The sequence below is a fragment of the Sorex araneus genome, chromosome 4, assembly GCF_027595985.1.
Source record: "Sorex araneus isolate mSorAra2 chromosome 4, mSorAra2.pri, whole genome shotgun sequence".
Classification (NCBI taxonomy): domain Eukaryota; kingdom Metazoa; phylum Chordata; class Mammalia; order Eulipotyphla; family Soricidae; genus Sorex; species Sorex araneus.
The window spans coordinates 41,867,960-41,895,894 of NC_073305.1; the positions used below are offsets into that span (position 1 = coordinate 41,867,960).

The window sequence follows — 27,935 nt, forward strand, 5'->3', positions numbered from 1 at the left end:
ATTATTTTTCTAAAAAGTTATTTTCCTAAGTTAAACTTTATTTGTTCAAAAGAAGTACCCACCAAAGTATGCTAGGTAGTTCTGTAAATATAGAATCTTTCCATTTTGAGGGTGTTTTCAGGGCAGGGTCTGTGGTTCACTGAGAGAGAGTCCCAGCATTCCATCCCTGGCACTGCAAATGAGTGAGCAAGGGAAAGCTTTCTCCAATTAATAGATTCTCAGGAATGAAAATATAAATGACTCCATAACTGACAGTGAGGATAATGTTCATTGTAGTAAGAAATATATATATATATATAAATATGTATAGTAAGTGTATATATAACATATACACATAGATGTTATATGCAGTAAAACACCCATCAGAACAGCAAAGATTAGTTGGATGATATGCTTTCTTGAAGATACAGAGAAATTTGCAGATCTTGTCTTTCAGGGGGGTTTGACAAAATAATCTGTCAAAATAGCTGGAGAAATAGTATAAATGTTAAGGCACTTGCCTAGCAAAGCGATTGTTACCACAACCCTATTTTGAATCCTGCCACATCCAGCCTTGGCCCCTGAGCACAGGGCCAGATGTGGCCTCTGAGCATCTCCAGGTGTGTCCCAAAACCCAAAATTGATGTCAAAATTTAATAATGAATTAAATTCTTTGACATATTTTACTCCATTACCTATGAATTTGCCCTGCAAAGACATATCTGTATATGTGAGTGTGCAACAATAAGATTCCTAGATTTTTTTTTTGCCATCAACAAAAGATTTCAAACAACTTGAATATTTATTCAGGAGTATCTGTTAAACTGTATTGTAGACATATGATGAAATAGAATAAAGCAGACCTACAGATATTAATTCAGGATAATCTCCAAAATCTGTTGCCAAGTGAAAAAAGGAATGTGCAAAAAAGTCCAAACAATGTGCTATCTTTTGTATTTTTTAAATGATGAGCCATAAAGATAGTTCAGTGGTGGGGCCAAAGCAGTAGTACACCAGGCAGAACATCTGCAGTCCCCAGCCCTGCATAAGGGCCACCAAGCCCAGAGTCAGGAGTCACCCCAAAGTACTGCTGAATGTGGTCCCAACACCCGCTACCTCCCCCACATAAAAGGAATACATTTTTGCATATATTCCCTTAACTACTTATAGAAGAAAGCCAGCTATAGTAATATAAAAGAACTGAGTGAGGGACAAGAATGATAATTACTAGGGCCTAGGGAGATAGTGTCTAGAGACACTTGTCTTGCATTGGGCTGACCCTGGTTAGATCCTGGCACACTTAAGATCCCCATAGCACCGTCAGGAGTGATCTGAGCCAGAACCAGCTCAGCTGGTTGTGGCTCAAGACCTCCTGAAAAACAATTACTAAGACTTCTTTTTTTATATTTTCCTTTTAACTGTGCTCTAAGTGGGGTTTGGAAATAATACAGTGAGCAGTTAGGTTAAATTCCCAGCACCACATGGTCTTCTGAGTCCCCTAACACTGCAGGGCTTGAACGGTATCACATCCACATACCTTTGCACTGAACTACCAGCCTGGTTCTCTGAGAATTGCCAGTAAGGTCCCCAGACCTCCTGAATACCACTTAGAAGGCCTCCTAAAAATGTGAATTAATTATGTATTTTTCAGTAATGGAGATCGAAATAAGGGCTTGTGCATTCAAGGCGTAGGATCTACCACTGGGCTACATTCCTATCCAACCTACTTTTTATTAGGTTGTTGCATATTTATCATGTTTTAAGAACCATGGAATGTTTTATTTAGTGGGTAGCTAACTTTATGGTGAGAAGTTTTTATTTCAGCTTTTCACTTGATATTTAAAACTTTCTCAGCACTAATACTAATACTAATCCTGGCAGATGACCTCTCCCTTAAACCTATATTTTATAATCATGGTTTGAAGACTATCTGCTATACAGAATTTGTAAAGAGTTCAGACATTTATTGAGATATTGTTCCTTAATTTGAAACCAATTTGCATTGTATTTAATAAATAACCGATTAATTATAGATGTATATAAAATACTAATTAAACAAACATGCAAGACAATTGCCTTACCCACTGTACTGTCTCTCCAGCCCTGGATGATAAAAGTTTTGCTCAAAGAACTAGAATACAAGCTTGGCATGCAGAGATGGGTAGGGGTGCAGGCCTGAGACCAATCCTCTGCACAGTGATTCCCTGAGCACTGCTGGGTGTGACTTGGGGGGCCCTCAGCATTACTGGGCCCCAACACTGCTTGGGAGCTCTCCAAAATAAATTTCTTACCATTAGCAACTATTAACCACTTTCATGCTACTATACAGACTCTTTGATACTTTGCACTTCTTTTCCAGGAATTCTTTTACTGATAAGTTTTTATGGAAAAGAATATTCTCCTAGGATATAACTAATGAGTAAATGGCTTTCTCTCATGAATAAATATATGCCTATCTATATCCCAGTATATCTATTAATTCTCTTTTCTTGAGCTACCTTATTTTCAAATTTCTTTGATAAGTAATCCTGCTAAACATAGCTGTTAAATTTTTATTATGTCATTTTGGAAGTTCCTCTGGAAATGCTAAATTTAAAGGTGAGGGCAGTTTGAAGCTTTTTGGTAGATATTGGCAAATTTTCCCTTATCAAATTTGTACGTGTTATTTGGAGTTTAGTAGAAAGCATACCTTTGTGAGAATATCCTAGAAAATGTTTGCATAAGCTTTTCTTCCATATTTAAAGACATTGCCCTTTCAGGGATCACAGGTGCAAATAAATAGTGAAGATTTTAAGCCCTGTATTGTGGGGGTTTGTTATTAAAAAGACTTGGTGTATTGCATCTATGCAAACCCACATTGGCTGTTCAGTACATGCATTTCCAAGTCTTATCTCTGTGAATACAATACAGAAGCATACCTATCGGAAGATTGTACTGATTACATTCCTTATACTATTATGTGAAGATACAGCTCTGTATATTTGTTTTCCTTATCCCTTTGCTACTTTGATAGGAAAAAAGTGATGCTCATGTTTTATTTGACATTTGATTGCTTATTAGAAAATTTAAAATTTTTTATAAATTTATAATGCTCTTTTGTAAATTACTGGTTCGTGTTTTTGGTCTGTTTTGGAGTTTTAGTACTTCTCTTCATGATTAATGTAATGATAATATGATATTCACTATTTACCAAGCATTTGCTAAGTAAATGATAACATGTTAATTAAGAAATAACTCACGTTATTTCTTTTTATTATATCAACTATATGAGGTAAGTAACAATCTCAAAATGAAAACACTGAGGTTTAAAGATTATACAGCAAATAAGTATGCAACAGGAGTTCCAGCCCATTTTGTCAGATTGCAGTCCCTCCTCTTAACATTACACCACTTCCTTTATTTCCCTAGCCTTTCGTTTAAAATAGCTTTATAAAATTGAAACTAAAATGGAAGAACTAACCATACCAATAGGCTAGGATCTAAAGCCTACTAGCCACCTAACCAGAATGGTAATTCTGATCTTGTTTTTATGAATCTCAGACAGTTATTCTCAAACTTGATTATTAGACAATTCAGGCTTATTAAAATTCAAATTGGTTGTCCTGCCCCAGATTTTCTGACTAAGTCTGGGTGGGCCTGGAAAATTTCTCACAAGTTCTCAGATGCAGCTAGTCTGAAGGCATCACTTTGAAAGACTACAGCCCTATTACCCAGGCTCTTTCAGTTCAGTTTGGTTTGATTTGGTGAGGGGTACACCCAGTAGTGCTCAGAGGCAACTCCAAGATTTGTGATTGGGATTTTTCCCGGCAGTGCTCAGAAGACCATGCAGTGCCAAGGATCAAACCTGGGCCTCCCACAAGCAATGAAACCTTTCGAGTTATTTTTCTAGCTCTAAAACTAGCTTTTTGACCTTGGGCTACAACCCTACATGAGGTCATGTAACTTTAAAATTTGTAACAAGTCTCACAATGGAGATGTTAGTGGTGCCCACTCAAGCAAACCAATGAACAGCATGACAGTGCTACAGTGCAGTGCTAGAATAAATTCCTTTATGATTTATTTTTAGTGAATGTCTGATTTGTTATACCTATTTTATATTCATTTACACCTGGGGTCACGTAAAAATTTTTCATCAAGGGACCGGAAGGAATTCAGGGCTTAAGGACCATGCTTGGCCTGCAACCAACCCAGATTTGCTCCCCAGCACCACTTGATCACCCTTGCAGTGAACCCCATTTGACATGGCCCATGAACACTACTGGTGCTGGAAATCCTAGGGCCTTGCATTCATCTACTGGGCAGGAGGTCCCCAGCATTTCCTGAGCACTGCTTTGGAGCCCCCCCCCCCAAATACACAGACACATACACACACACACAAATGAATAGTTCTCAGACAAACGGGGTTATGAGTAAAAATGTTTAAGAAGCATTTCCCTGGATCACTCTCAAATGATGGCTTTTCATATATCATTTGTCTTTCTAAATAATACTTTTCTCCCCCAGTTTGTTAACTACTTCTCTAAAAAAAAAAAGCTTTTTAAAATTAAATTTAGAGTACCTCACCTCTGACAATATCTAATTTGTCTTTGAAAATTTCAACAATTCCTTGGAGTTTTTAAAAGAGAGAGAGAGAGAGAGAGAGAGAGAGAGAGAGAGAGAGAGAGAAAGTGTGTTTGGAGTATTTTTTATTTTTGTTTTTAGTAAAGTATTAGCTTTCACACTTGTAAATGAAAATTAACTCAAGTACCAGTGACTCACTATGATACTAACATAAACATAAAAACAATTTTAGGGGCCAGGAATGTGGTTCAGTGGAGTGCACATGCCTTACTGTGTAAAACCCTGGATTTGATTTCTGACCTAAATATGAAAAAAAGATTTTTTAAACATTATTTTCAAAATGACTCTGTGTAGGACTGAAGAAATAACACAGCAGTTAAACTGCTAGCCTTGTGTATGCTGCTGACCTAGAATTGGATCCCAGCACCACATATGGTCTCCCAAGCACCAGGTGACCCCTGAGCACAGAACCAGGAGTAAGCCTTAAACTCCACTGGGTGTGGTCCAGAAACAAACAAAAAAAAAACATAAAAACCCATAAAGTGACCCAGTATAGTCTCATCCTAAGCAATAATGTATATGAAATCACAGTATGGACTTCATATTTTAATGTTTTTTATAATCCATAAATAATAGCATCTGAGGTGAGTTCAGGCAACATCAATGGTGTTAACATATGTTATAAGTAAGACCCATTTATTTTACGATGGTTTTATATGTTAAAGATAATAGGCAAGGCCAGAGTGATAGTACAGCAGGTAGGGAGCTTGCCTTGCACACAGCCAATGTTGGTTCAATCCCCAGTACCACTTACGGTCCCTCAAACGCTTCAGGAGTGACCCCTGTGTGAAGTGCCAGGAGTAACCCTTGAGTACCTCCAGGTATCTCGCAACCTAGCCCCCCTCCCCAAAAAATAGATAGTATGCGTTTAACTTTTGGATATTTGCAGTTAGTAGTTTTTCATTTTACTTTATAAAATGTCTTCTTTCGCCCAACTGGTTTTCTACTTAAAACTTCTTAAATCTTTAATAATTTGTGTATTCTGATTTAGGCAGTCCTTAGCCATGTCCAAATTACCATTCACCCATGTTTTTCATATTTTATTTTGATTTTGATGTGAGGTGGGGCCTAATTTTATTCATTTCCTCCAATGTCCCAACTCATTTCTATCCTTCACTCTTTTATTTGAAATGGTACTTTATTATATATTAGAATATTGTATATGCTTGACTCAGTTTCTGTACTTTCTCCTTCCAATGATCTCTATTTCTTTAGTTATGCACCTTTAGAATGTGTTGTATGCATATTATATATGCAATTGTGTATATAAGATCACACCACTCCTTTTATTTTCCAAAGTATTTTTGTCATTCTCAATTATTTATTATTTTGCATGAATTTCAGAATTATTAGTTAGGTTTTAGTAGTTGTGTAGGAATTTGAGTTTTCATTAAATGTACACATTAATGGGAGAGCAGATATCTTGACATTCCAGTAGTTGTGTTCGCCATAGTAAAGGTTAGTTATTTGATAGTCTCACTGACTAGCCTGGAAATTAATCTCCTACAGACTGTCCTAATAGTCTTTATATTCTCAGTGCCTACATTCAAAAGCTTGTACGAGTAATGACTGAATATGCATATATTGGAAGGTAAGTAAATAAAGAATGGCTATTATAGAGAATTTAGTTGCCTTTGACTCTGAAATTTTCAGATAGTAGAAAATATTTTCAACTGCAAAGCAGAACATGAGGATTAATCCAATAAAGGCATACATTATCGTGAAACTAGTATTAAGTATTCTAGTAAGCTGGTTTTTATTCTTGAGAATTAAATTCTTATTAGAGTTCTTATAAAAGTAATTTGAGGCTAGGAGATGGCACAAGTCTGGCACACATGCTTAGCATGGGGAGAGCTCCAACTTACTTTGGTCCCCCAGTTCTCCCCAGTGTGGCCTAAAAAATCAAATATAAATGAGTAATTTTTAAGGTATTTTAAGTTTATCAGGGTATTTAGTTTAATAGAACTTCTTGGATTAGTTTCAAGTATTGGTTTCCAAGGAACTTCCCAGTTGTTTCTGTTAACCTTTCTATGTAAAATAACCAACTATTCAGATATTTTTAAATATAACTACTTTTCAGAACGAATCTCCTAAAATATATATTCTTGTGTGGAAGTGGAGATGGGACTCCCAGGGGTTACTCAGGACAGCAGGGCCTCTCCCAGCGTTACTCAGTCCAGCTGTGCAGTCAGCCCCAGGCTGGCAGTGCAGTGCTGCTCAGAGCAGTACTCAGTGTGAGGTGTGGGAGGGCCATCAGAGCCACCCTTGGCAGTGCCGTCAAGAGTGGGGAGGCTCATACATCACTAGGGATAGAACTGGGGGCTAGCACAGCACGCACTGTAGCCCTTTGAGCTGTCTTCCTAGCCCCAGGTAGGCATTCTTTTAAAAGATGCAACTGTAATTCTATCTAGATGATAAAGAGTAGTAAAGAACATTGCAGGTTTTTTGGAAGTTCTATTTATGACAGAGAACACATGATAAATAACACAGTAAGGGGCCGGAGCGATAGCACAGCGGGTAGGGTGTTTGCCTTGCACACGGCCGACCCGGGTTCGATCCCCGGCATCCCATATGGTCCCCCAAGCACCGCCAGGAGTAATTCCTGAGTGCAAAGCCAGGAGTAACCCCTGAGCATCGCTGGGTGTGACCTAAAAAGCAAAAAATAAATAAAAAATAAATAAAATAACACAGTAAGATCCAAGTACAACATAAAATTAAATGCAGTGTATTTTAGATGCCAGAGTTGAAAACTTTTTATGTAAATGAAAGTAGGCATTATATCATATTAAATGATTTGGGTTTCTTTACATAAGTTAAAATCATATGGCAATTAATCATCAAAAATTTACTTTTATGGATTTATTTTTTCTTTTCTTAAATTAACTTTTTTACCTACATTTTTTTTCTTAAAGCTCCATGATTTACAATGCTACTCTTAGTTGGGTTTTAAACATACAATGTTCCATTATGGGTCCTGCCAGCAGTGTCAGCTTCCCACCCCTCTAGGTTCCGTATCCTACCCCACCCCTCACCTCCACTCTACCATCTTTACAGACACCTTTTTAAGTTTGATTATTAAAGTTTGGATCTCATGATTCAGTGTCGTTGACTCTGTGATTTGGATATTCAGCTATGTAATGCCTTAACCCACTGATGTACTTTGACCCTTGCCCCTATTGCAGGTTTTTTTATTGTTTAATGAGAGAAAGCTGCATAGTCTTTTCTGTTAGTGTGATGTCTTTGCCAATATATGATTAACAAAAGGTAACTGGAATTTTTCATCAAAGTAAAATTCCTTTAATAAGGGCTTTCTATTCCAAAAGCATAAACGTTATTACTCGGGCTAGAGTGATACTACAGTGGATAGGGTGTTTGCCTTCCACTTGGCCGGCCCTGGTTTGATCCCCCGCTGCATATAGCCCCTCGAGCCCTGCCAGGGGTGGTCCTTGAGCACAGAGCCAGGAGAAAGCCCTGAGTACAGCTGAGTGTGGCCCAAAAATAAAGCAATAATATTCTTATATTTGTTACTTTAATTTAAATTTTTTTAAAGTATTGTAATTTTAGTTTTTCTTTTATGGGAAGTATTTAACAGATGATTTATGCTGTCCTTAAGGTATTGTTTATTTAAATTTCTCCATCTCTTAAAATTAAGCAAATTTAGAAGTAAGCTAATGTAGATATGTAAAAGAAATATTCATAAAATACTAAATTGATAAAACATTGTTTAGCACAGTTATAAATCAGATCAACCAAGTAGAGTCTAATAATTAAAAAATAAAATCCTGTTTCATTGTTCTATACTGAATGCTTAAGACATTATGGAGTATGTGTTTGAATCATCATATCTTTAACATTTTCTGTATTATTCACTGTGATGAAAGGACCACAAAAGGATTGTATGAGTCCTACACTTAGTTGGAGTGAACATGGATATTGAGTGTAATTTAGCATATTTTGTTATGTATATAATGATTAAGTGAATTAGATAAATGTTAAAATATTGATACTTCTAGCATTTTAGGATCCCAGTGTTCTTTACAACAGTTTCAGACCCTTTGTGGTTTTTTTTTTTACATTGAATCACCATGAGGTAGAGCGTTACAAAATTGTTCATGGTTGCATTTCAGTCATACAGTGTTCCAACACCCATCCCTCCACCAGTGTAATTTTCCAACACCAGTGTTCCCAGTTTCCCTCCCACTCCTTCAAGCCACCCCCCACTTAGCCTGCCTCTATGACAGGCACCTCTCCACCTCTCTTCTCTCTCTCTTTCTCTCTCTCATTTTAGGCTTTATAGTTTGTGATACAGATGCTGAAAGATTATCATGTATATCCTTTTACCTGCTTTCAACACTCAGTTCTTGTCCAGAGTGATCATTTCCAACTGGTATTGTCATAATGGATTCTCCTCAACTACCATCCATCCCCAACACCATTGACCAACTCTTTTTTTTTTTTTTTTTTTTGCTTTTTGGGTCACACCTGGCGATGCACAGGGGTTACTCCTGGCTCTGCACTCAGGAATTACCCCTGGCAGTGCTCAGGGGACCATATGGGATGCTGGGATTCGAACCCGGGTTGGCCGCGTGCAAGGCAAACGCCCTACCCGCTGTGCTATCACTCCAGCCCCCATTGACCAATTCTTGACCATTCCTCCTGGCCCGTTTTCCCTGGCATTGAATATTAGTGTCACACTGTTGTGTTTTTTTATATCCCACAAATAAATGCAGTCAGACTCTTTGTTTTACTCAATCTGAAAATCAGGGCAGAAAGTAAGGAACATCATATTTCTTTAAGATGTGTGATAGATACTTTAGAATTAATATTGTCATGCTTTTATAATTTGCATATGTTAGAGATTACATTAGTATAAATATAAAGTATTTGCAGAAATACTTTATAATCTTTTTAAGGTAGGTAGAAGCTAAGGAGCAAATAACACCAAATATAATTTAATTCTTTTTATTGTATTATTTATGGTATTCTTTAGTGTAAATTGTTGAACTTGTCCACACAAATATCTTTCACTACAAAAATATTATAATCTCAACATTTTTATCATAAAGATTAATAACTGATTAGTACTCAGAAAACTGAAGAATTGTTAAAGTAACTTGGGATAATGATGATTACTATGTAAATTATTTCTAATAAATTTGAGTCATGGTTATCTTTTCTGAGTACACATATGTAAGTATTGCCAGTTTCTTCAAAAGATATATAAAACATTAGTTTTGACTATACTGTTGAGTGTGATTTTAGTAGCATAAAGTGTTAGTACATTTTTCTTTTGGAAGAGTCAAAATGGACAATCAATACACCGCTGTGGCCTTGTGATAGACTGGATGTACTTAATCGTCATAATCTGCTCTGTACAATTGCACATGAAATCTTAGCCAAGAGCCTTTACAGACAGACATTTGAAGTTTTGCAAAATCTACCAGGTTTACAAAATTCTCAAGGTATGTTTTTTCAAATGTAGCTTAATTATTTTTCACCCATCTGCAGTTTAACTATTAATAAGAAACTGTTCACCTGTTTTGATTGAGTTTTATTTCTAGTACATATTTTTATTGTTATTTTCTATAAAATGTGTCCCCTGAAAATTGTATGTTTTCTTGATTGTTTGAAAAAAAAGCAAATCTTTGAGTTATCAGCAGTTTCTAACAGGAACATTTTCAAGATTTTTCTTTCTCTGTCTTTATCACTTCAACAAGCAATATGCAATATGCTTGCCTCCAGCTAGCTGTGTATCTTAAAAAAAAACTCATTCCATTGGAATTATGAGGCATATTTTTTATTTTGTCACTTAAAAATATAGAACTTAGTTTCCATTACCTTGTAACATAGATAAGCATGGAATATATGGAGCAAATTAAGCAGATGAAAAGTTTAAAGAAAGAGCACTTAATGTGGCAGTAATACATTGGCAGTACTTTAGAATATTAAAACTCAGTATTACAGGAAGGAGGGAATCCATTTTATGGGATGGTAGTCAAAACTTTGAGCAAGATTGAGTTTAGTGATGGGTTCAAATGATGAGTTAACACTTTATCCTGGTCTTCCCTCGGAGACTGAGAGATGGTACATGGGGTAGGGCATTTGCCTTGTATGTGGCCAACCCAAGTTTAGTCCCCCATACCCCATTTGGTCCCCCAAACCCTACCCTTGAGCACAGAGCCAGGAGTAAGCTCCTAACACCCAAAGGGTGTGGCACCAAAACAGACAAAACAGCAACAACAAAAGATGATACCTTCCTTAATTACTTTATCAGTCAGAGTTGGTAACTTAGGGAAGTTCCTTGGTGATAATGTTTAGGAAAAGATAGTTAGCAGATGGATTTTCTGGTAAAGCCTTAATCACTGAAAAATATCATGTGATAAAGGCCTAGAACCTATGTCCTAGGCTGAAGTGACTCTATAATAAGAAGTAGAAGAGTTGAATGTTTCCAAAGTAACATTACTTTTTTCCAAGTAGAAAAAATTAAGGAACTGAAATACTTAATAAAGGCATTTTTATTTGAGAGTTATTAATTGAAATGATTATTTATTTCTAGTCATGGGAAAAGGACTTTGCTATAATGCAGACAGATCCTCATTCTTTTGAGGTATTGTAGATGCTGTCACTGTAGGGATCATAGAGGTGTTTTTTTGTAGCTTCTGAAATCCTTGTCAAGTGTCCTTTCAGAGTCACTACAAAGTAAATAAAGGGCTTTGCTTTTGTTGAATGGGTTTTTTTGTTAGCTACTTAGAGAATATATGAAAGATGATTGTGTTTGAGTGACTGTAACTCCTGTGGTGGACAGAAATATACTAAAAGACGCAGAGGGGAAAAGGAAAATGGTAAGAAAGAAGTTTAAGAGACTAAGAGAGATCAATTTCATTATTTCAATTTTTTTTTTTTTCAGAAACAGTGGTGGTCTCCCAGTATAGCCTTCTCTTTAATAAACTTCTAGATGCCTGTATAGAAAGCAACAGTCTTGGTATGTCGTCCTCTGTAGCAGAATTCATGATTTCAAAGAACATACCTATTGATTTTTCCTTTCTTAGAAGATTAATTACTTCTTTAGGAAGGAGTAGCTTATGGCTCAAAGCCAGAGCCCACTACAGAAGTAAGTTATATTTAAAATTCTTAAATTAAAATGATTTTATCTTCATTTTCTAACCCTGAACCTTCATATTTACAACTATGCATATAAATGTTTTTTAGAACAGTTGATACACATTTAAAGATTGTGATACAAAAATATTTGTGCTTTTCTGAAACCTGTTTTCTCGTTTCTGATTAGTTTTATCTTTGTGAGGGGGGAGGAGAAACATATGTATACCCACTGGAGAGCACAGAACTTAAACACATAGGTATTTCTTCACATAGAAAGAAGATTGAGTGGAATGAAGTTTAGGAAGGAATATTTACACACAGTGGGGTGAGGTCCCAGCAGTGTTCTAAGGCCTCGAGACCATGTCCAGTGATGCTTGGCTGAGTTTTGCAAACCTGGCAGGTTCTCAGTTGGTGGACGTGTTGCTGCTCAATTTTGCAGTGCTGGAGCCACCAGGGCTACACCCAGCCGTGCTGGTGGGGGTCACCCTAGAATGCTTGGGGTTAAACTCAAGGTTTAATCTCTTAAGGTATCTCCTTGATCCCTAAGTATTTTATTTATCCCTGCCATATCCCTAATGTTTTATGACAGGATATTTTTTAGATTATTTTTTAATTTAGTCATCATGAAATTAGAAGTCATTCATGATTGGGTTTCAGGCATGCAACATTTCAACATCGATCCCTTCACCGTTGTCCACTACCCTCCTCTAATCCCCCCATCCCCATTTACTTCCCACCCACCAGTCTGCTTATACGAGAGGCACTTTTTTTTTTTTAATAATTTTTTTGCACTGTGGTGTACAATCCTGTTGCTGATAGGGTTTCATACATTACACTTGACCACCTTTCAGCATCCCTCCTCCTCCTGGTTGAACACTTTCCTCCACCATGGATATTGCCCCCTTCCTGTCCTATTCCCCAACCCATTCAAGTGGCATGTTTTCTGCTGACTACCAGGTCTCAAGTTCTTGGTTCTGTTGTCTTTGGGCATTCATTTTTTCCCTCATTATGTTTCCTTACACTCCACACATGAAAGAGAGCACTCTGTGTCAGTCTCTCTCCCTCTAACTTCACTCAGCACGGTACTCGCCACATCCCTCCGTGTTACAGCAAACTGCATGACTTTATCTGTTCTTATGGCAGAGTAATACTCCATTGCATATATGTACCCTAGTTTCTTTACCTAGTCATCTGTTCTTAGAAAAGTCAGTTGTTTCCAGATGCAGGCTGCATAGGAAGTACAGAGGCTGTTATTAGATTTCAGTATGATACATAATAATTTTCACAAAATTTCTAGTAATAGAATTTTCTTAAACTATTTGCTATTTCTGTGTAATTAGTAAGTCAGGAAAATTAATGTTTTCTCTAGTTCAAGCCATGTTGCAGCTATTTTAATTAGAAAGTTATTCCTTGTAGATGTTGAAAACAGTTCATGTCTCCATTTGTTCAGTAATTTTTTTTCAGTCTCTATTTCTGTTATGTATACAAGGAACATTTGTGGGCTAGAAAAGTAGCTCTGGGCTGAGCACATGCTTTCCTTGTAAAAATACACAGATTTGATCCCTGGTACATCATAGTCCCCTGACCACCACCCTGTGTTACCCACAACACAGAGTCAGAGCAGCCCTCAAGCACCACCTCAAAAACCACAAAAGATGCCCGGTGAAATAGTAAGAGAGTAAGGTGCTTGCCTTTCATGCAGCCACCCCTGTTTTGGTCCCTGGCAATGCATATGGCCCCCCCAAGCACCTCCAGGATTGATTCTTGAGTACTGCTCAATCCCACCCCCCTCAAAAAAAAATAATAATGATAGTATACAAGAAAGAAAAAACAACACTTGAGTTCCTGTTTGGTATCACCATTGTGCCAGGTATTCACACATTCCTGCCACCACTGCCAGCACAAGAAACTCTGAACTTGGAAATGTTTTTCTCACTGCCAGCTGTGATCAGCTGAACAGATGGTAACTATTTTTCCCCAATTTGTATTCATTACAGGTATGAAGTTAAGTACTATTTTATAGCATTTTGCTTCAGAAAATACATGTATTTATATTAAGTGATTATATAAATGTATTTCTTATTATAGGTTACAATAAAAAATTCTAAAGCGAAATTTAATTTTCACAGATGATTAAATGTACATAAAGAATAGAATTTTTTTCATAATAACTTACTCAAATTTTGTGATTATGTTTCATCACCTTACATCTCTACAAAAATATTTTTTCCATAGCAAGAAATCATAAATACAGGGGCTAGGAGCTAGTGCAGGGGTTAAGAGATAAACCATAAACCAAGGTTCAGTTTCCAGCACCACATTCTACCCCACGTACCTGTAGCTCTGGCCTGGGAGGCCCCCAGCACCACCCTGATAGTCCACATATCCCCAGCACTGCAGAGCCTGACAGCATTGAGTCCTCAGGCCCTTAAAATGTACTGCTGGCTGAGGATTAATGGTGGTGGCTACTGGGTCTCCTGAGCACCCCTTGGGCACATTTCTCTGCCTAATACCCTCTCCCCAGAAAAGAAAAAAAATCACACAGAATACTATTGTGTATCATTTTATTTTAGGTTTTTTTTTTTTTTTCTTTTTGGGTCACACCCAGCGATGCTCAGGGGTTACTCCTGGCTCTGCACTCAGGAATTACTCCTGGCGGTGCTTGGGGGACCATATGGGATGCCGGGGATCGAACCCGGGTCGGCCGCGTGCAAGGCAAACGCCCTACCCGCTGTGCTATCGCTCCGGCCCCTATTTTAGTTTTTTAAATAAATGTTGATGGGTATTTTTTCAGAATTCTCCAGATTGGGTAAAATGCTACAAGAAAATTCTTTGGTTTAGTTTTCATTTTTCTACTTTAAATTTTTTAATTTTTGTATGGCTATTTTTAAATTTTGCTTCTTTTTACTTCATTAGATTGATTTTATAGGTTTTTGTTTTGTTTTGTTTGGGGACCACATCTAGCAGTGCTCAGGGGTTACTTCTGGCTCTGCATACAAAAATCATTCCTGGTAGTGCTCAGGCGATCATAAGGGATGCCAGGAATCAAACCCAGGTTGGCCACCTATTCACTGGCCAGGTGAATATATAACATGCCAGGTTAGCACCCTATTCACTGTAGTATCACTCTGGCCCCTGCTGTTATTATTTTTTCTCCCCCAAGAATGGAAAGGAGTTACTTCCATGTGAATTTAATCTGAGAAAATTGATGGTAATTAAGAATTTAGATTGTGCTTGAACACTGTAGACTCTCTGTCTCTCTGTCTCTGTCTCTCTCCTTCTCTCTCTGTCTCTCTCTGTCTCTCTGTCTCTGTCTCTCTCTCTCTCTCTCTCTCTCTCTCTCATCCCTTTACCTACTTTCAACATTCAGTTCTTATTCAGAATGATCATTTCTATGGTGCTATTTTTTTCAGTTCATTTTTTTTCACTTCTTCCTATTGATTGAGGTTCTGTGACTTATAATACTCCTGATGATGGTTTCTCATGCATATAATTCCAGCACAATATCAATCACCAGTATGCCCACTTCCCTTTCAAGACCCCCTAACTCAGTTGTGGATCAGCTTTCCTGTTATGTTGCCTTTTGCCCTTTGTTGCTACCTTGCTTTGTATCTTTAAGTCCCACATATAAGAGAGATCATCATGATTTTGTTCTTTCTTAGAGCAGCATAGTATTCCTTTGAGTATATATACCATAACTTCTTGTAGAGGAAGGTGATTTTATGTTACAGAAACAAAATATAAACTTAAACTGAGTAAGGTTTCAATGAAATTTTTTAAGATGAAAGTAAAATTTTGCATTAGAGTAACTAAACTCAATAATTTAGTTTTTTTTAGATTTATTATACTGTAATTCAAGTACTATACAGCTTGCCATTAAACTGTACAATTCAGTGGTTTCAGTGTATTTGCAGAGTTGTGCAACTATCACCACAATTTAGAACATTTTCAGAGCCAGAGCAGTAAGTAGTACAGCAGGTACTGCCTCCCATATGGCCCCAGGAGTGATTAATGAGTTCAGTCTCTGGTACCCTAAGCCCTCCAGCAGTGACACATGAGAGTAGGGCTAGGAGAAAGCCCTAAGCGCTGCTGGGTGTGGCCACAAACCCAACCAAAACAAAACAAAATTTTCATCCCACCAAAAAAGAAGCTCCATATCAGTCAGTCTCTCATCATTCCCTGTTCTTTCAGCACTACAGATAATGTTTTTCAGCCTAATCATAATTTATTTTAAAAAATTGGGGGAGGCCGGAGCAATAGTACAGTAGGTAGGGTGTTTGCCTTGCATGCAGCCTACCTGGGTTCAATCCCCAGCATCCCATATGGTCTCCCCAGTACTGCCAGGAGTAATTCCTGAGTACAGAGCCACGAGTAACTCCTGAGCATCACTGGGTGTGACCCAAAAAGCAAAAAAAAAAAAAAAATGGCATTGCCTTTAATGCCAAAATAAGCAATTAGTGTCTAGCTATAATGTAGTATCTTTCTTATTAACACTTTTTTGCTTTTAAATATTTTTCTGTCTAATTTTATATGCAGTAACTCTTCTGGGACTTAGGGAAATAAGATTTTAGGATAAAGAGTGTTTTGTTGTCCTTTGAGAATACCTGAATTACAAAACAAAAAGAGTAAATTTATAGTCACTAATTATTCTTGAGAATGTCTGGTTTTCTGACAGTGTTGACATTTAAAATATCATTGCAGCTCGATTCCTCTTCATATAGTTTAACAGTGACTAGAAGCCTTCCAAAGTCTTACAATCACAGCTAACAGGACTTGATTTTGATTATTTTACAGATTTTGAAAATTACACTTACCACAGAATTCACCCACTTGACATATCCAGTGCATTTTTATTATATTCATAGAGTCACACAGCCATACCACAACCCAATTTTAGAAAAATCTTCAACACCTCTAAAAAAAGAAACCTTAAACACATCAAGCATTCCTTTTCCATATTCTAGATATCTCACCCAATCCAGCCCCATCTGTTTCTATGAATTTGCCTGTCTGGGCAATGGTCTCATTCAATGTATAGTTTTTTTCTAAATGCCTTCTTACACTTAGCATATTTTTTTCACATTCATTTTTTTAATTAAAGAACTGTGATTTACAAAGTTATTGATGGTTGAGTTTTAGGCATATAATATTTCAACACCAACCCCACCACCAGTGTCAGTTTCCCTCCACCCCAACTGCTTGTCAATTTTATAGGCACATTACAGAGTTTCCTTGGTTGCAGCTTAGATCTCATGCTTTCAGTTTTGTTGAGTCTGTGTTTTGGATACATCGCTATACCACTCACTCCTCACTGGTATAATTGAAGCTTTGATGCTTATTCATACCCATTACTTCCCTTTTTTTTTTCCCCCTTGACTTCTTTTCTTCTCTCTCCTTATCCTTTCTAAACACTGGGGTCAAGGGTGAACTGGGCATCCCCCTTTTACTACAATACAATTCCTCATCAGGCATTCTGTATACCACAGATAAGTAAGGTCATCCTGTGTCTGTCTTTGTTCTTCTGGCTTACTTCTGCTACCTTTCGGTTCCGTCTACCTTGCAGCAAATTGCATGATTTCCTTGTTCCTTCCAGCTGCCTCGTATTCCATTGTGTATACATACCACACCTTCATAATCCATTCACCTGTCGCACTTAGCATAGCATGTTTTTAAGGTTCTAGTATACACTGGTACTTCATTCCTTTTTATTGCTGGATAATAATTCATTGTGTGAAATTTATCCATTAATTGATGAACTTCTGAGTTGCTATATTTTGGCTATTAAAAATAACACTGCCACAAACATTCATATGCAAATTTCTTTGTAGATATATTTTTCTCTTGAGAGCAAAATTGCTGGCTCATAGGGTAAATCTGTTTAGTGTTTTGAGGAATTGTCAGACCATTTTCCTAAGAGGATTTACCAGCTATGAAGATAGCTAACAGGGCTTAGAGTACATGCTTTGGATGCAGGACCCCCATGTTCAACCCTCAGTATCGAATTCACCGAGCATCAACATGTGTGGCCCTCTTCTCCCTAAAAAGAGAAAATCATCTTTTAATTTCTTTGTTTTGTTTGTTTTGGCTTTTGGTTTTGGTTTGGGGACCATATGGAGGACTTACTCCTGACTCTGCTCTCAAGGATCATTCTTGGCAGAACTCAGGGGAATTTATGGGGTGTCAGGAATTAAACCACATGCAAGGCAAGTGCCCTACCTGCTATACTATCTCTGAAGCCCCATCTTTTACTTGTCCATTTTTTTCTCTCTCCACTAAAAATAAAATTTTGCTTTTGAGTCATAAGAATGTGTGTATATGCAAATACCCACATATATAGTCATGTGTCACTTCATGAAGTTTCCATCAGTAATGAATGATAGTGAACCACGTATGCTGTACCCAGTAGCCTAGATGTGGATAGGCTAAATTTATAGGTTTCTGTAATTACACTATATAGTCGCATGACAAAAATCACCTAATAATGCTCTTCTCAGAACATATCCCCATCATCAAGTGACTTCTGACTGTGAGTATATGATACATACCTGAACACAATTCCCACGTCAGATATATGGATTTCAACTTTTTTCATTCTATTTTGTCTTACACTTTTTTTTCCTAGACTCTGATTTTGTTCCCAGACTAATTAGAAGAAAATTGCCTAAGGACAATAAAGTAGTTGTCGTACTAAAAGTTCCTGATTTATTTCTCTCTAGACCTAAATAACCACTTTTTTCTCAGAGCTAATATTCAGTCAGGAATGGAAGAGTGGTGTTGTTCCATTACCTTCCTCCTGCCCTCTAGGAAAAAAGTAATGTTAGTAAATGTTGACTCAATTTGCTATTTTTCATACTTTTACCAGAAAAGTAGAATAGGAATGTATATAAATTATGTATGTAAGAGTTCATGAGTAGTTTGTGGGTCTTGACTGTCATTTAGGGTTGCTGTTTGGGAATTTAATATCTGTTAAAAAAAATGGGTGGGGGGGCTAGAGCCATAGCACAGCGGGTAGGTGTTTGCCTTGCACGCGGCCAACCCGGGTTCGATTCCCAACATCCCATATGGTCCCCTGAGCACCGCCAGGAGTAATTCCTGAGTGCATGAGCCAGGAGTAACCCCTGAGCATCGCCAGGTGTGACCCAAAAAGAAAAAAAAAAAAAGGGTGTTCACCAGAGCTCCTCCTCTATAATCTGGGAGTTGCACATTATTTTAAAGGTAGTGAATTATCAGGTTAAATGCATACAGAGCCTGTTTTTTTTTAGCACAGGTTTCTAGCACATAGTTGACCTCAAAGATTAGTTATCATCATCCACATTAAAAAGGTTATTTGAGTTGAAGAGGTAGCTCATTGGTCTGGAGTATGTGCTTTGCATGCAGGATGCGCAGCTTCAGTCCTCAGCACTGCACAGTCCCTCAGTCCTGCTCAGAACAACCCCCAGCACCCACCCCAGCATCTCCAGGTGCAGCCCCAAAACAAAAACAAACCAATATATTTCTTGAATAAATATCTATAAACATTTTGAATGATTCTCACATCAGATCAGTTGGTTTCAGAAATTAGAAGAATGTAATATAGCCTATATGCAATTTGGATATCCACACCCTTGAGCTGTCCCTATATTTCACTTATAATAAGTACTCAACAGCTTAAAAGTTAAATTTCTTTTTCTTGAAAAGGAATTTCTAGGATATGAGATGGGAAATATAGCTGTAACACATTGAACTAAAGCTGTAACACTTACAGAACTAAAATGTATTCTTGGTTTTTTATATTAGTACTTAGCTCAGTGCCAAACATAAAGAACAATATTTATTACATAAATGATGCATAACACTTTTTAAGTACTGCACTTTAAAAAATCATACAACTGTGGTAGTTAAATTTTTAAATTTATTTTCTTCCATCATTTGCATTCATAATTCAAAATAGACAAATATATGCCATTACATCCCCTTAAAACTAAACCCAAGTAACTGTTTTGGTTTTTATTTATTTATTTATTTATTTATTTTGCTTTTTGGGTCACACCTGGCGATGCACAGGGGTTACTCCTGGCTCTTCACTCAGGAATTACTACTGGCAATGCCCAGGGGACCATATGGGATGCTGGGATTCGAACCCGGGTCAGCCTCATGCAAGGCAAATGCCCTACCCGCTGTGCTATGGCTCCAGCCCCTATTTTGGTTTTTAGTTATTCTGAAATTATATTGTGTTCACACACAAATAACTGAAAACTGAGTAGCAATTGCCATGGTGAAGCCTAAATCATTTTTTCCAGTTTTTATCTGTATTGCTCACTTTGTAGTTAATATTTCAAAAGTATCTTATATAGAATAATTTCATATATGATTATAACTTATATACTAAATGTATATTGTATGTTTGTAAATGTACTCATAATTTGTATACCATGCTATTTATATACTAAATCTGCTTATTTTTCTGTAAGTGATTATTATAAATATTTTGGAAGTCCTTAAGTGTTTGCCGATTGAAATTTCAGTTAAGTCTGACCTGTTATTTGATTTTCAGATGCTGTTTTATTGGGTTGCTATCCAATTTTGGAGGGAAATTTTTACCGAAAACTTCTTATGCTTCCATCTTATTTATCTGAGATTGAAATGCTTTTCGCCATTGAAATCTTCCTGGTATCTAATGCTAGTAGTATTCAGAGTCCTGGACCTTCTACACAGACACTGCAGATAGTTTTGAAAAGGTTAGTGATGTTCCTTCTAATTAGAGTATACTGAAAACAGTATAGCTCCCCACAACTGCCCTGGGTTTGGAGACATACATATACACAAATACACACACACACACATACCCGTATGTGTGTGTATATGTAAAAATATATATTCATATATTATATATGTTTGCAACCTAGGTGATATTCAAATTAAGAAATAATTTAACCTCTTTGCGACTTAAAAACAAACAAGGCAAAATTCAGTAAACTTTAACAAGTTTGAAGAAGATGAGTTCTCTGCGGATATCTTTCTCTTCTATAGTTAGATATAAGGTTAAATTAGATATATGTACAGGGTTAGGTTATATATGAGAACCTAAAAATTATTTCATTATGATTAGCACAAAAGATTTTTCAAATCTAAAAGGGAAGTAAGTGAAAGCTGTTAGGTCCAGTCAGCCCTATTGAAAATAAAGCCATGCATACATATTATAAGGTAGCTGTTGGACACGAATAGCCATCTCCTGAATAATTTTGCTCAAAGTCCTAGAATTCAGGATTCTGTCACTCAATTTTATGTCAGCTTTATCCAGGAAGCTTATGATGTAAGGATCTTTTGAGATTCTGGTTTTAGAGCTTGACAAAAAATTTTGTTTTGGTTTATGGGTACTATAAACCAAATCCTCAGAACTAAGTATTATACCAATTTTTTTTTTTACTATGTATAAGTTATCTCAAGTTTTAATTAAAGCAGCAAATAATATCCCATTTGAGCATCAGGAGTTTGAGCATCTTAGCAGGATTATTGTAGTTAGGAGCTGCAGTCACTAGCTCGTAGGAAAACAGCCATGAGGTATGAACTTTATTAAAATTGGAGACCTCAGGAAACGTTACAAGAGAAGTAAATTTACATATACAAAGCAGATGCTCTACCAGAACTATATCCTGACTAAAGTAAATTCTAGCATTTAGTAAATTAGTACCTTGTTACTAGAACTAAAAACAGTAACCAGAAATTAATTGAAGGCATTTAGCTTGTAATTTGTTACCACATGTTAGCTACATACATATATGCTTATAATTTAAAATAGTTAACAATAGGGTGGGCAGAGAAAGAGTAAAACAGGCAGGGAACTTATCTTGTACAACACTGACCCAGGCTTGATTACTGGCACCTGATCCCCACCAGGAGTGATCCCTGAACAGAGAGCCAGGGATAATCCCTGAGCACCATTTGGTGTTTGCCTCCCTATATATATACATATATATGTATGTAGCACTGTAGCACTGTTGTCCTTTTCATCGATTTGCTCGAGCGGTCACCAGTAATGTCTCCATTTTGAGACTTGTTACCGTTTTTTTGCCTATTGAATACACCACGGGTAGCTTGCCAGGCTCTGCCGTTCGGGCGGGAAACTCTCGGTAGCTTGCCGGGCTCTCCTAGAGGGACGGAGGAATCGAACCAGGGTATATGTATATATATACACATCTATACATATATATATTTTGAAACTGTGAGTTTCAAAATCTTTCAATTAAATAGTTATGCAGTATAATGATAATTACGCAGTTATCAACTTTGTACAAACATAGAAGTTACTAGATTTGTTTTCAAACAGCCAATTACAGTTTTGTGAAATCAATTTAGGAAATAGTAAATTTGGTTAAAAAAATGGAAACAAGTAGAGTATATTATAGAGATAAGTCATTTTGTTGAGGTTTAAAATAAGTACTCTCTTTTGTGTGTCATGATAAAAATATTTTTGAAGGTCACTGTTAATATAATAAAAACCGTCCCAGCTTAATGCCAGTACATGTAAACGAATCTTTGGAAGTATCTATAACTACTTTTAGTTCCTGAATTTATGAGGTGTTCACTTTTAGATGTGAAGAAAACAAAACTCGAAGCAAGGATGATTATCAAGCTGCAGTGGAAAGATTAATTATGGCTGCTCGTATATCGGATCCAAAGCTTTTCGTTAAGCATATGACTGTCAATGTTAATAAGGAACAGGTTTATAGTATGGAACATTGTTCTGCCTTGAAATGGTTGAAAGGGAATATGAAGTGGGCTGGAAAGTTTTGGCTTTTCAGTAACCGTTAGTTAATAAAGGCTTTTTTTTTTTTTAAGCTCAAGTAATCATTGTAGAAAATGAAAAGCAATAAAAATTCGGTTTTCACTACATTCAGCTTTTACTCTTTATTCATTTATGGTTACCACTTTTCAAACACAAAAATTTTGATATATAAGGGTTTAATCCACACTAATTTTTCTAATTACTTTTTGGTCTATCTTTAATTCTCATAAAAAGTATTTACTATGAAATGGGAACAGTGAGTAAAAGGAATTATGCGGTGTTTAATGAGAGAAACTCAAAACAGGGTAAGATCCAAGTAGTTAACTGGAGCTTTCAGAAAAATCTACAAAGATGGGACCCAAGGATATATATGTTCGAAGGAGATAAGCCCATGCTGCTTCCTCTGGCCCAGCCTCACAACTCCGTGACTGTTCTCAAAGACACACTTACTTGCTGAATCCTCCCAGTCCCACAGCTCTTGGAGCACACAGCCACATAGGCAGCCATGGGACCCTAGTTTCATAATACTAACAGCCAAGCAGGAGCACAGCAAATTAGATGGGAAACTCACTCACATAGAAGCTCACTAAACTCAAAGAGTGAAAACTAAAAAACTATGCACACCGAAGGGCATGTGCACTCGCAGGCTCTCCAGCGGCTCTGTCTCACCACCTGTGTTTGGTGCTCTGGAACCGTTGTGCATGTATGGGCTGAATCAGGACGGCTGTTCGCCAAGGAAAGGTGAAGGAAGAACAAGGACCAAGCTGGCTGCTGATCAGTTACTGTTTATTCAATCTTCCATCTTCTCGTCTCCCGCACTCCTAGCTCCATCCTCTCTGGATCTGCTGCTCTATCATACTTCACTAGTCTCTCCTCCTACTTGTCTCTCCCACCTTGCCCTCTAGGCTACACACAGTCAGGTAGCAAAATCAACATAAAAAAGCCCTTCCTGAGGACCGGGCATTCCAAAGCCCTTAATGACTGCCAGCAGGAAAAATACCTTTTAAGGTTTTTCTCCTTTCCTTAGTCCATGAACTTGTTCACATCTTAATACTAGTTATTTTTGTATGGACATAGCAAAAGGTACATTGAGACTTGTAGGGCAGCTCTCCTGGCAACATCTTCCCACAGATTCAGACTACAGCACTCAGGCCAGATTAATCATTCCTAACCCTAGCAGGGTCCGAATCTAGTTGTTACTTTTTGGATCATGACAGCATTTGTCCATGACCAAGCTCTTTACTTATAGTTAAGCATTAGGCGCTTTGGCCAGGCCCATCTTGATGCCAGGGTAGCACATAACTCACCACTTGCACTGGGTCCATCCCGTCCCTCATCGGGACCCTGCTTTTGGGGGTGCTAGGAAGTAAAGGCAGCTGAGGCTTAGGTCTAGAGAACAGATGCCCAGGAGGAAACTATCATGTAGCGTCAAATGACTCCCAGGTTACAAAAGCATAGCATATGCTACTGTCTTCCTGTGCCCATACAAAAGGACATGGCTCTGAATAAACTATGCAAAGGACTCAAGGAAAAGAGAAAAACAATATATATATATTTTCTTTTCAGGTCACACCCAGCGATGCACAGGGGTTACTCCTGGCTCTGCATTCAGGAATCACCCCTGGCGGTGCTCAGGGGACCATATGGGATGCTGGGATTCGAACCTGGGTCGGCCATGTGCAAGGCAAATGCCCTACCCGCTGTGCTATTCCTCCAGCCCCAAGAAAAACAATATTTACAAGTCAGCAGAACACAAAGAAGTTACAAATAAACACAGGAATGGGAGCACTGTGATGGGAGTAACCCAGTAAACCTAAACTACCTGAGGCTATGTTATCCTAAAGAAAACAATACAAAAGGCTCAACTAGCACATAACAGTTCAATAAATCCTCACACAATGACTTTATTAACACCATTGTGAGATACATGTTTTAACAGACAATATAAAGTCAATTATTTTGGTGGGGTTTTTTTTTGGTTTTTTTTTTTTGCTTTTTGGGTCACACCCGGCGATGCACAGGGGTCACTCCTGGCTCATGCACTCAGGAATCACCCCTGGCGGTGCTCAGGGGACCATATGGGATGCTGGGATTCGAACCTGGGTCGGCCGCGTGCAAGGCAAACGCCCTACCCGCTGTGCTATCGCTCCAGCCCCAAGTCAATTATTTTGTGCCTGCTAAGGGGGAAGGGTGGAGGAGGAGCTGGGGACATTGGTAGAGGGAAGGTCACACTGGTGGTGAGATTGATGTTGGAATATTGAAATACCTGAAACAACTATTTGAACAACTGTAAATCAGTGTTTAAAGGTTCAAGCATGGGGCGAGGGGGGAAAACAACCTATTTCAACTGATGTTGGTGGGCCCCACGGGTGACTTGAATGAAGTAGGAAGGAGAAAGACGGTCACTTTCTCCCCAACCGCCTCTACCACCCGGGACCCAGAGTTACTAGGTTCTTGTCTCGCTCTCGGAAAAGAATTTCAGGAGTAGACAAGCAGTGTCTCTGCTTGTCTATATAAAATAGATTTTATATAGAGGTTTCTGAGGGAAGGAGGAAGGGATAAGTGGGAGAGAGAATAAGAATAATGTGCTCAAGAGAGAACTCGGGCTTCTCCAAGGGTGGAAGAAGCCCCTACACGTAACCGAGCTTTAGACACAAAAGTATGAAAGCATGAAAGTACACATCTCAAGAGGGGAGATGCGGGCGACATGTGTTTGGCTACGCGGGCGCAAGCAGCACATGGGCTCAGGCAGCATATGCGTGTGCTTTCTTAGTTCAAGGTGTCTTTTATACGGTTTCTTCAACCTGCCCCCACGTGGAGTTTCTTTCCAGGTAAAAGTTCATTGCTAAGGTTACCAGGGAGGTTGGGAGTGGTGAGGGCATTCTTTGGGGAACCTCCTGGGGAGGGGTCCATTATCCTCAGGGTCTGCTGATGGTTTCTTCCAGGTCTTTTGTTTTCTTGTATCTGCAAGTCTGAAGAGTCTCCTTCCCAGAGACTCTGTTAAATCTCAATTTTCATTGCCAAGGGCCTTTCCCTATCTACCTGCCTACATCACAACCAAATACTTCAGATTTAAATATTCAAACAAGGAATTGTTTATTTTATACTACATTTGCTGAAGTAGTCTTCACTGTGAGAGGAGGAGAGGTGGGCCACGCCCCTGATGGTACTCAAGGCTCACTCTTTATTCTGTGCTCAGAGAACCATATGCCCCTGTGTTGGGGATTATACAAGACCCAGCAGCATGCCAGGCACCAAGCACCCTGTACTATCTCTCCTGCCCTGCTGAAGTAACATTAAAAATCTGTAGCAGGGGCCAGAGAGGGAATAAAGTGGGTAGGGAGGGTGCCTTGCATGTAGCCAGCCTGAGTTCAATCCCCAGCACCCCATAGGATCCCCTGAGCACCACCAGGAGTATTCCCCATCATTTTGGGCGTGGCCCCAAAGCCACCCCCCACCCCCTCAAAAAAAGAAATCTGTAACAGTCATTCAGGGGATCATCTTCAACACTTAATCTGGTATATTAGATTTGATTTTTTAAATCATTTTTTAAATAATTTAGAGAAAATTTGAGGCAGAGGGGAAGATAGTATGGAGGTAAGATTCTTGCCTTGGCCAGAGTGATAGTACAGTAGATAAGGCTTTTGTCTTGCACATGTCCAAGCAGGATTCAGTCCCCAATGCCCCATATGGTCCCCTGAGCACTTTGAGGAGTGACCCATAAGCACAGTAGCAGGAATAATCTCTGAGCAACACCATGTAGGACCATCCCCGCCCCCAATAAAGGTGGTTTGTTTTTTTTTTGCGTCACACCCAACGATGCTCAGGGGTTACTCCTGGCTTTGCACTCAGGAATTACTCCTGGTGGTGCTTGGGGGACCATATGGGATGCTGGGGATCGAACCCGGGTCGGCCGCGTGCAAGGCAAATGCCCTACCCACTGTGCTATCACTCCGCCCCCCCCCCCCGATAAAGTTTTAAGGTGCTTTCCTTGTGTGCTGTCACCCTGGTTCAACCAGGCCAGATTACCACCAGGAGGGACTCCTGAGCACTGCTGGGTACAGCCAACCTCCCACCCTGCTCAAATTTGAGTAAGGTAATAAATCCTGACTTTTTTTTATATAAAAACAGAGTGTTTTTATAAAGGAATTCCAAAATATTGTAATGAGGGGCTGGAGAGATAGTGCATCACATAGTGCGTTTCCCTTGCACATGGTCAAACCACATAGTCCTGGGCACGGAACCAGGAACAAGCTCTGCACACAGCTGTGTATGCCCCCCCCCCCAGAAAACAAGGAAAATATGGTAATGACAGTATTATTGGAGCAAATTTATGACTGTACAAACTTACGACTACAAAATTCTAGTGCTTCTGAAGTTAGTACTAAGTAAACTTTTTAAATTTATTTATGTAATAACATTGTATTTTAGTTGTGATTTATTATATAATTGTGTCTACAACTGTTACTCAGAATTACTTAAGACTTACTATGAAGGGGGCTGGAGTGATAGTATAGCGGGTAGGGCATTTGCTTTGCACACAGCCTACCCGGGTTCGATTCCCAGCATCCCATATGGTCCCCTGAGCACCGCCAGAAGTAATTCCTGAGTGCATGAACCAGGAGTAACCCCTGTGCAATGCCAGGTGTGACTCAAAAAGAAAAAAAAAAAGACTTACTATGATGAAATGGGGATAAGTGCTGTGAAATATGGGAAGTGAGATAGAGGGAGACTTCAAAAATAGACTCCCAGAGGCCTAGAAGCTGGCTGAGCACTAAAAGTCCTGCTTTACCAGACAGCGATACCACAAAGGAAGGAAATTACAGACCGATATCCCTAATGAATACAGACACAAAGATCTCGACAAAATATTAGCAAATAGAATCCAACTACTCATCAAAAAGATCATACACCATGACTGGGTAGGATTCATCCCTGGAATGCAAGGATGATTTAACATTCGACCAACATAATCCATCATAACAACAAAAGAAAAGATAAGAACTATGTGATCATATCAATAGACACAGAGAAAGCATTTGACAAGATCCAGCACCTGTTTCTGATGAAAACTCTCAGCAAAATGGGCATCGAAGGAACTTTCCTCAATATAGTCAAAGCCATCTACCACAAGCCCAAAGCAAGTATCATTCTCAATGGGGAAAAACTAAAAAGCTTTTCCTCTAAGATCAGGCACAAGACAAGGTTGCCCACTTTCGCCACTCCTATTCAATATAATACTGGAAGTACTGGCCATAGCAGTTAAGCAAGGAAAAGATATCAAGGGCATACAGATAGGAAAGGAAGAGGTCAAGCTATCACTATTTGCACATATCACAATATGATCCTATACTTAAAAAACCCTACAGACTACAAAAAAGCTCCTAGAAACAATAGCTCTGTATAGTAAAGTGGCAGGCTACAAAATCAACACCCATGGCTTTTTTAATATACAAACAATGAAAGAGTC

At 38.3% G+C, this 27,935-nt stretch overlaps 1 protein-coding gene across 1 annotated transcript in view; it reads left to right on the forward strand.

Moving 5' to 3' along the window:
* TOPAZ1 (testis and ovary specific TOPAZ 1) overlaps positions 1–27,935 on the forward strand; it is a 101,670-nt gene that overhangs the window by 69,538 nt on the left and 4,197 nt on the right. Inside the window, exons 17-20 of the mRNA XM_004614602.2 lie at positions 9,897–10,061; positions 11,507–11,710; positions 20,234–20,417; positions 22,272–22,486. Of these exons, the coding sequence (XP_004614659.2) occupies positions 9,897–10,061; positions 11,507–11,710; positions 20,234–20,417; positions 22,272–22,486 (768 nt within the window). The remainder of the gene's footprint in view (positions 1–9,896; positions 10,062–11,506; positions 11,711–20,233; positions 20,418–22,271; positions 22,487–27,935) is intronic.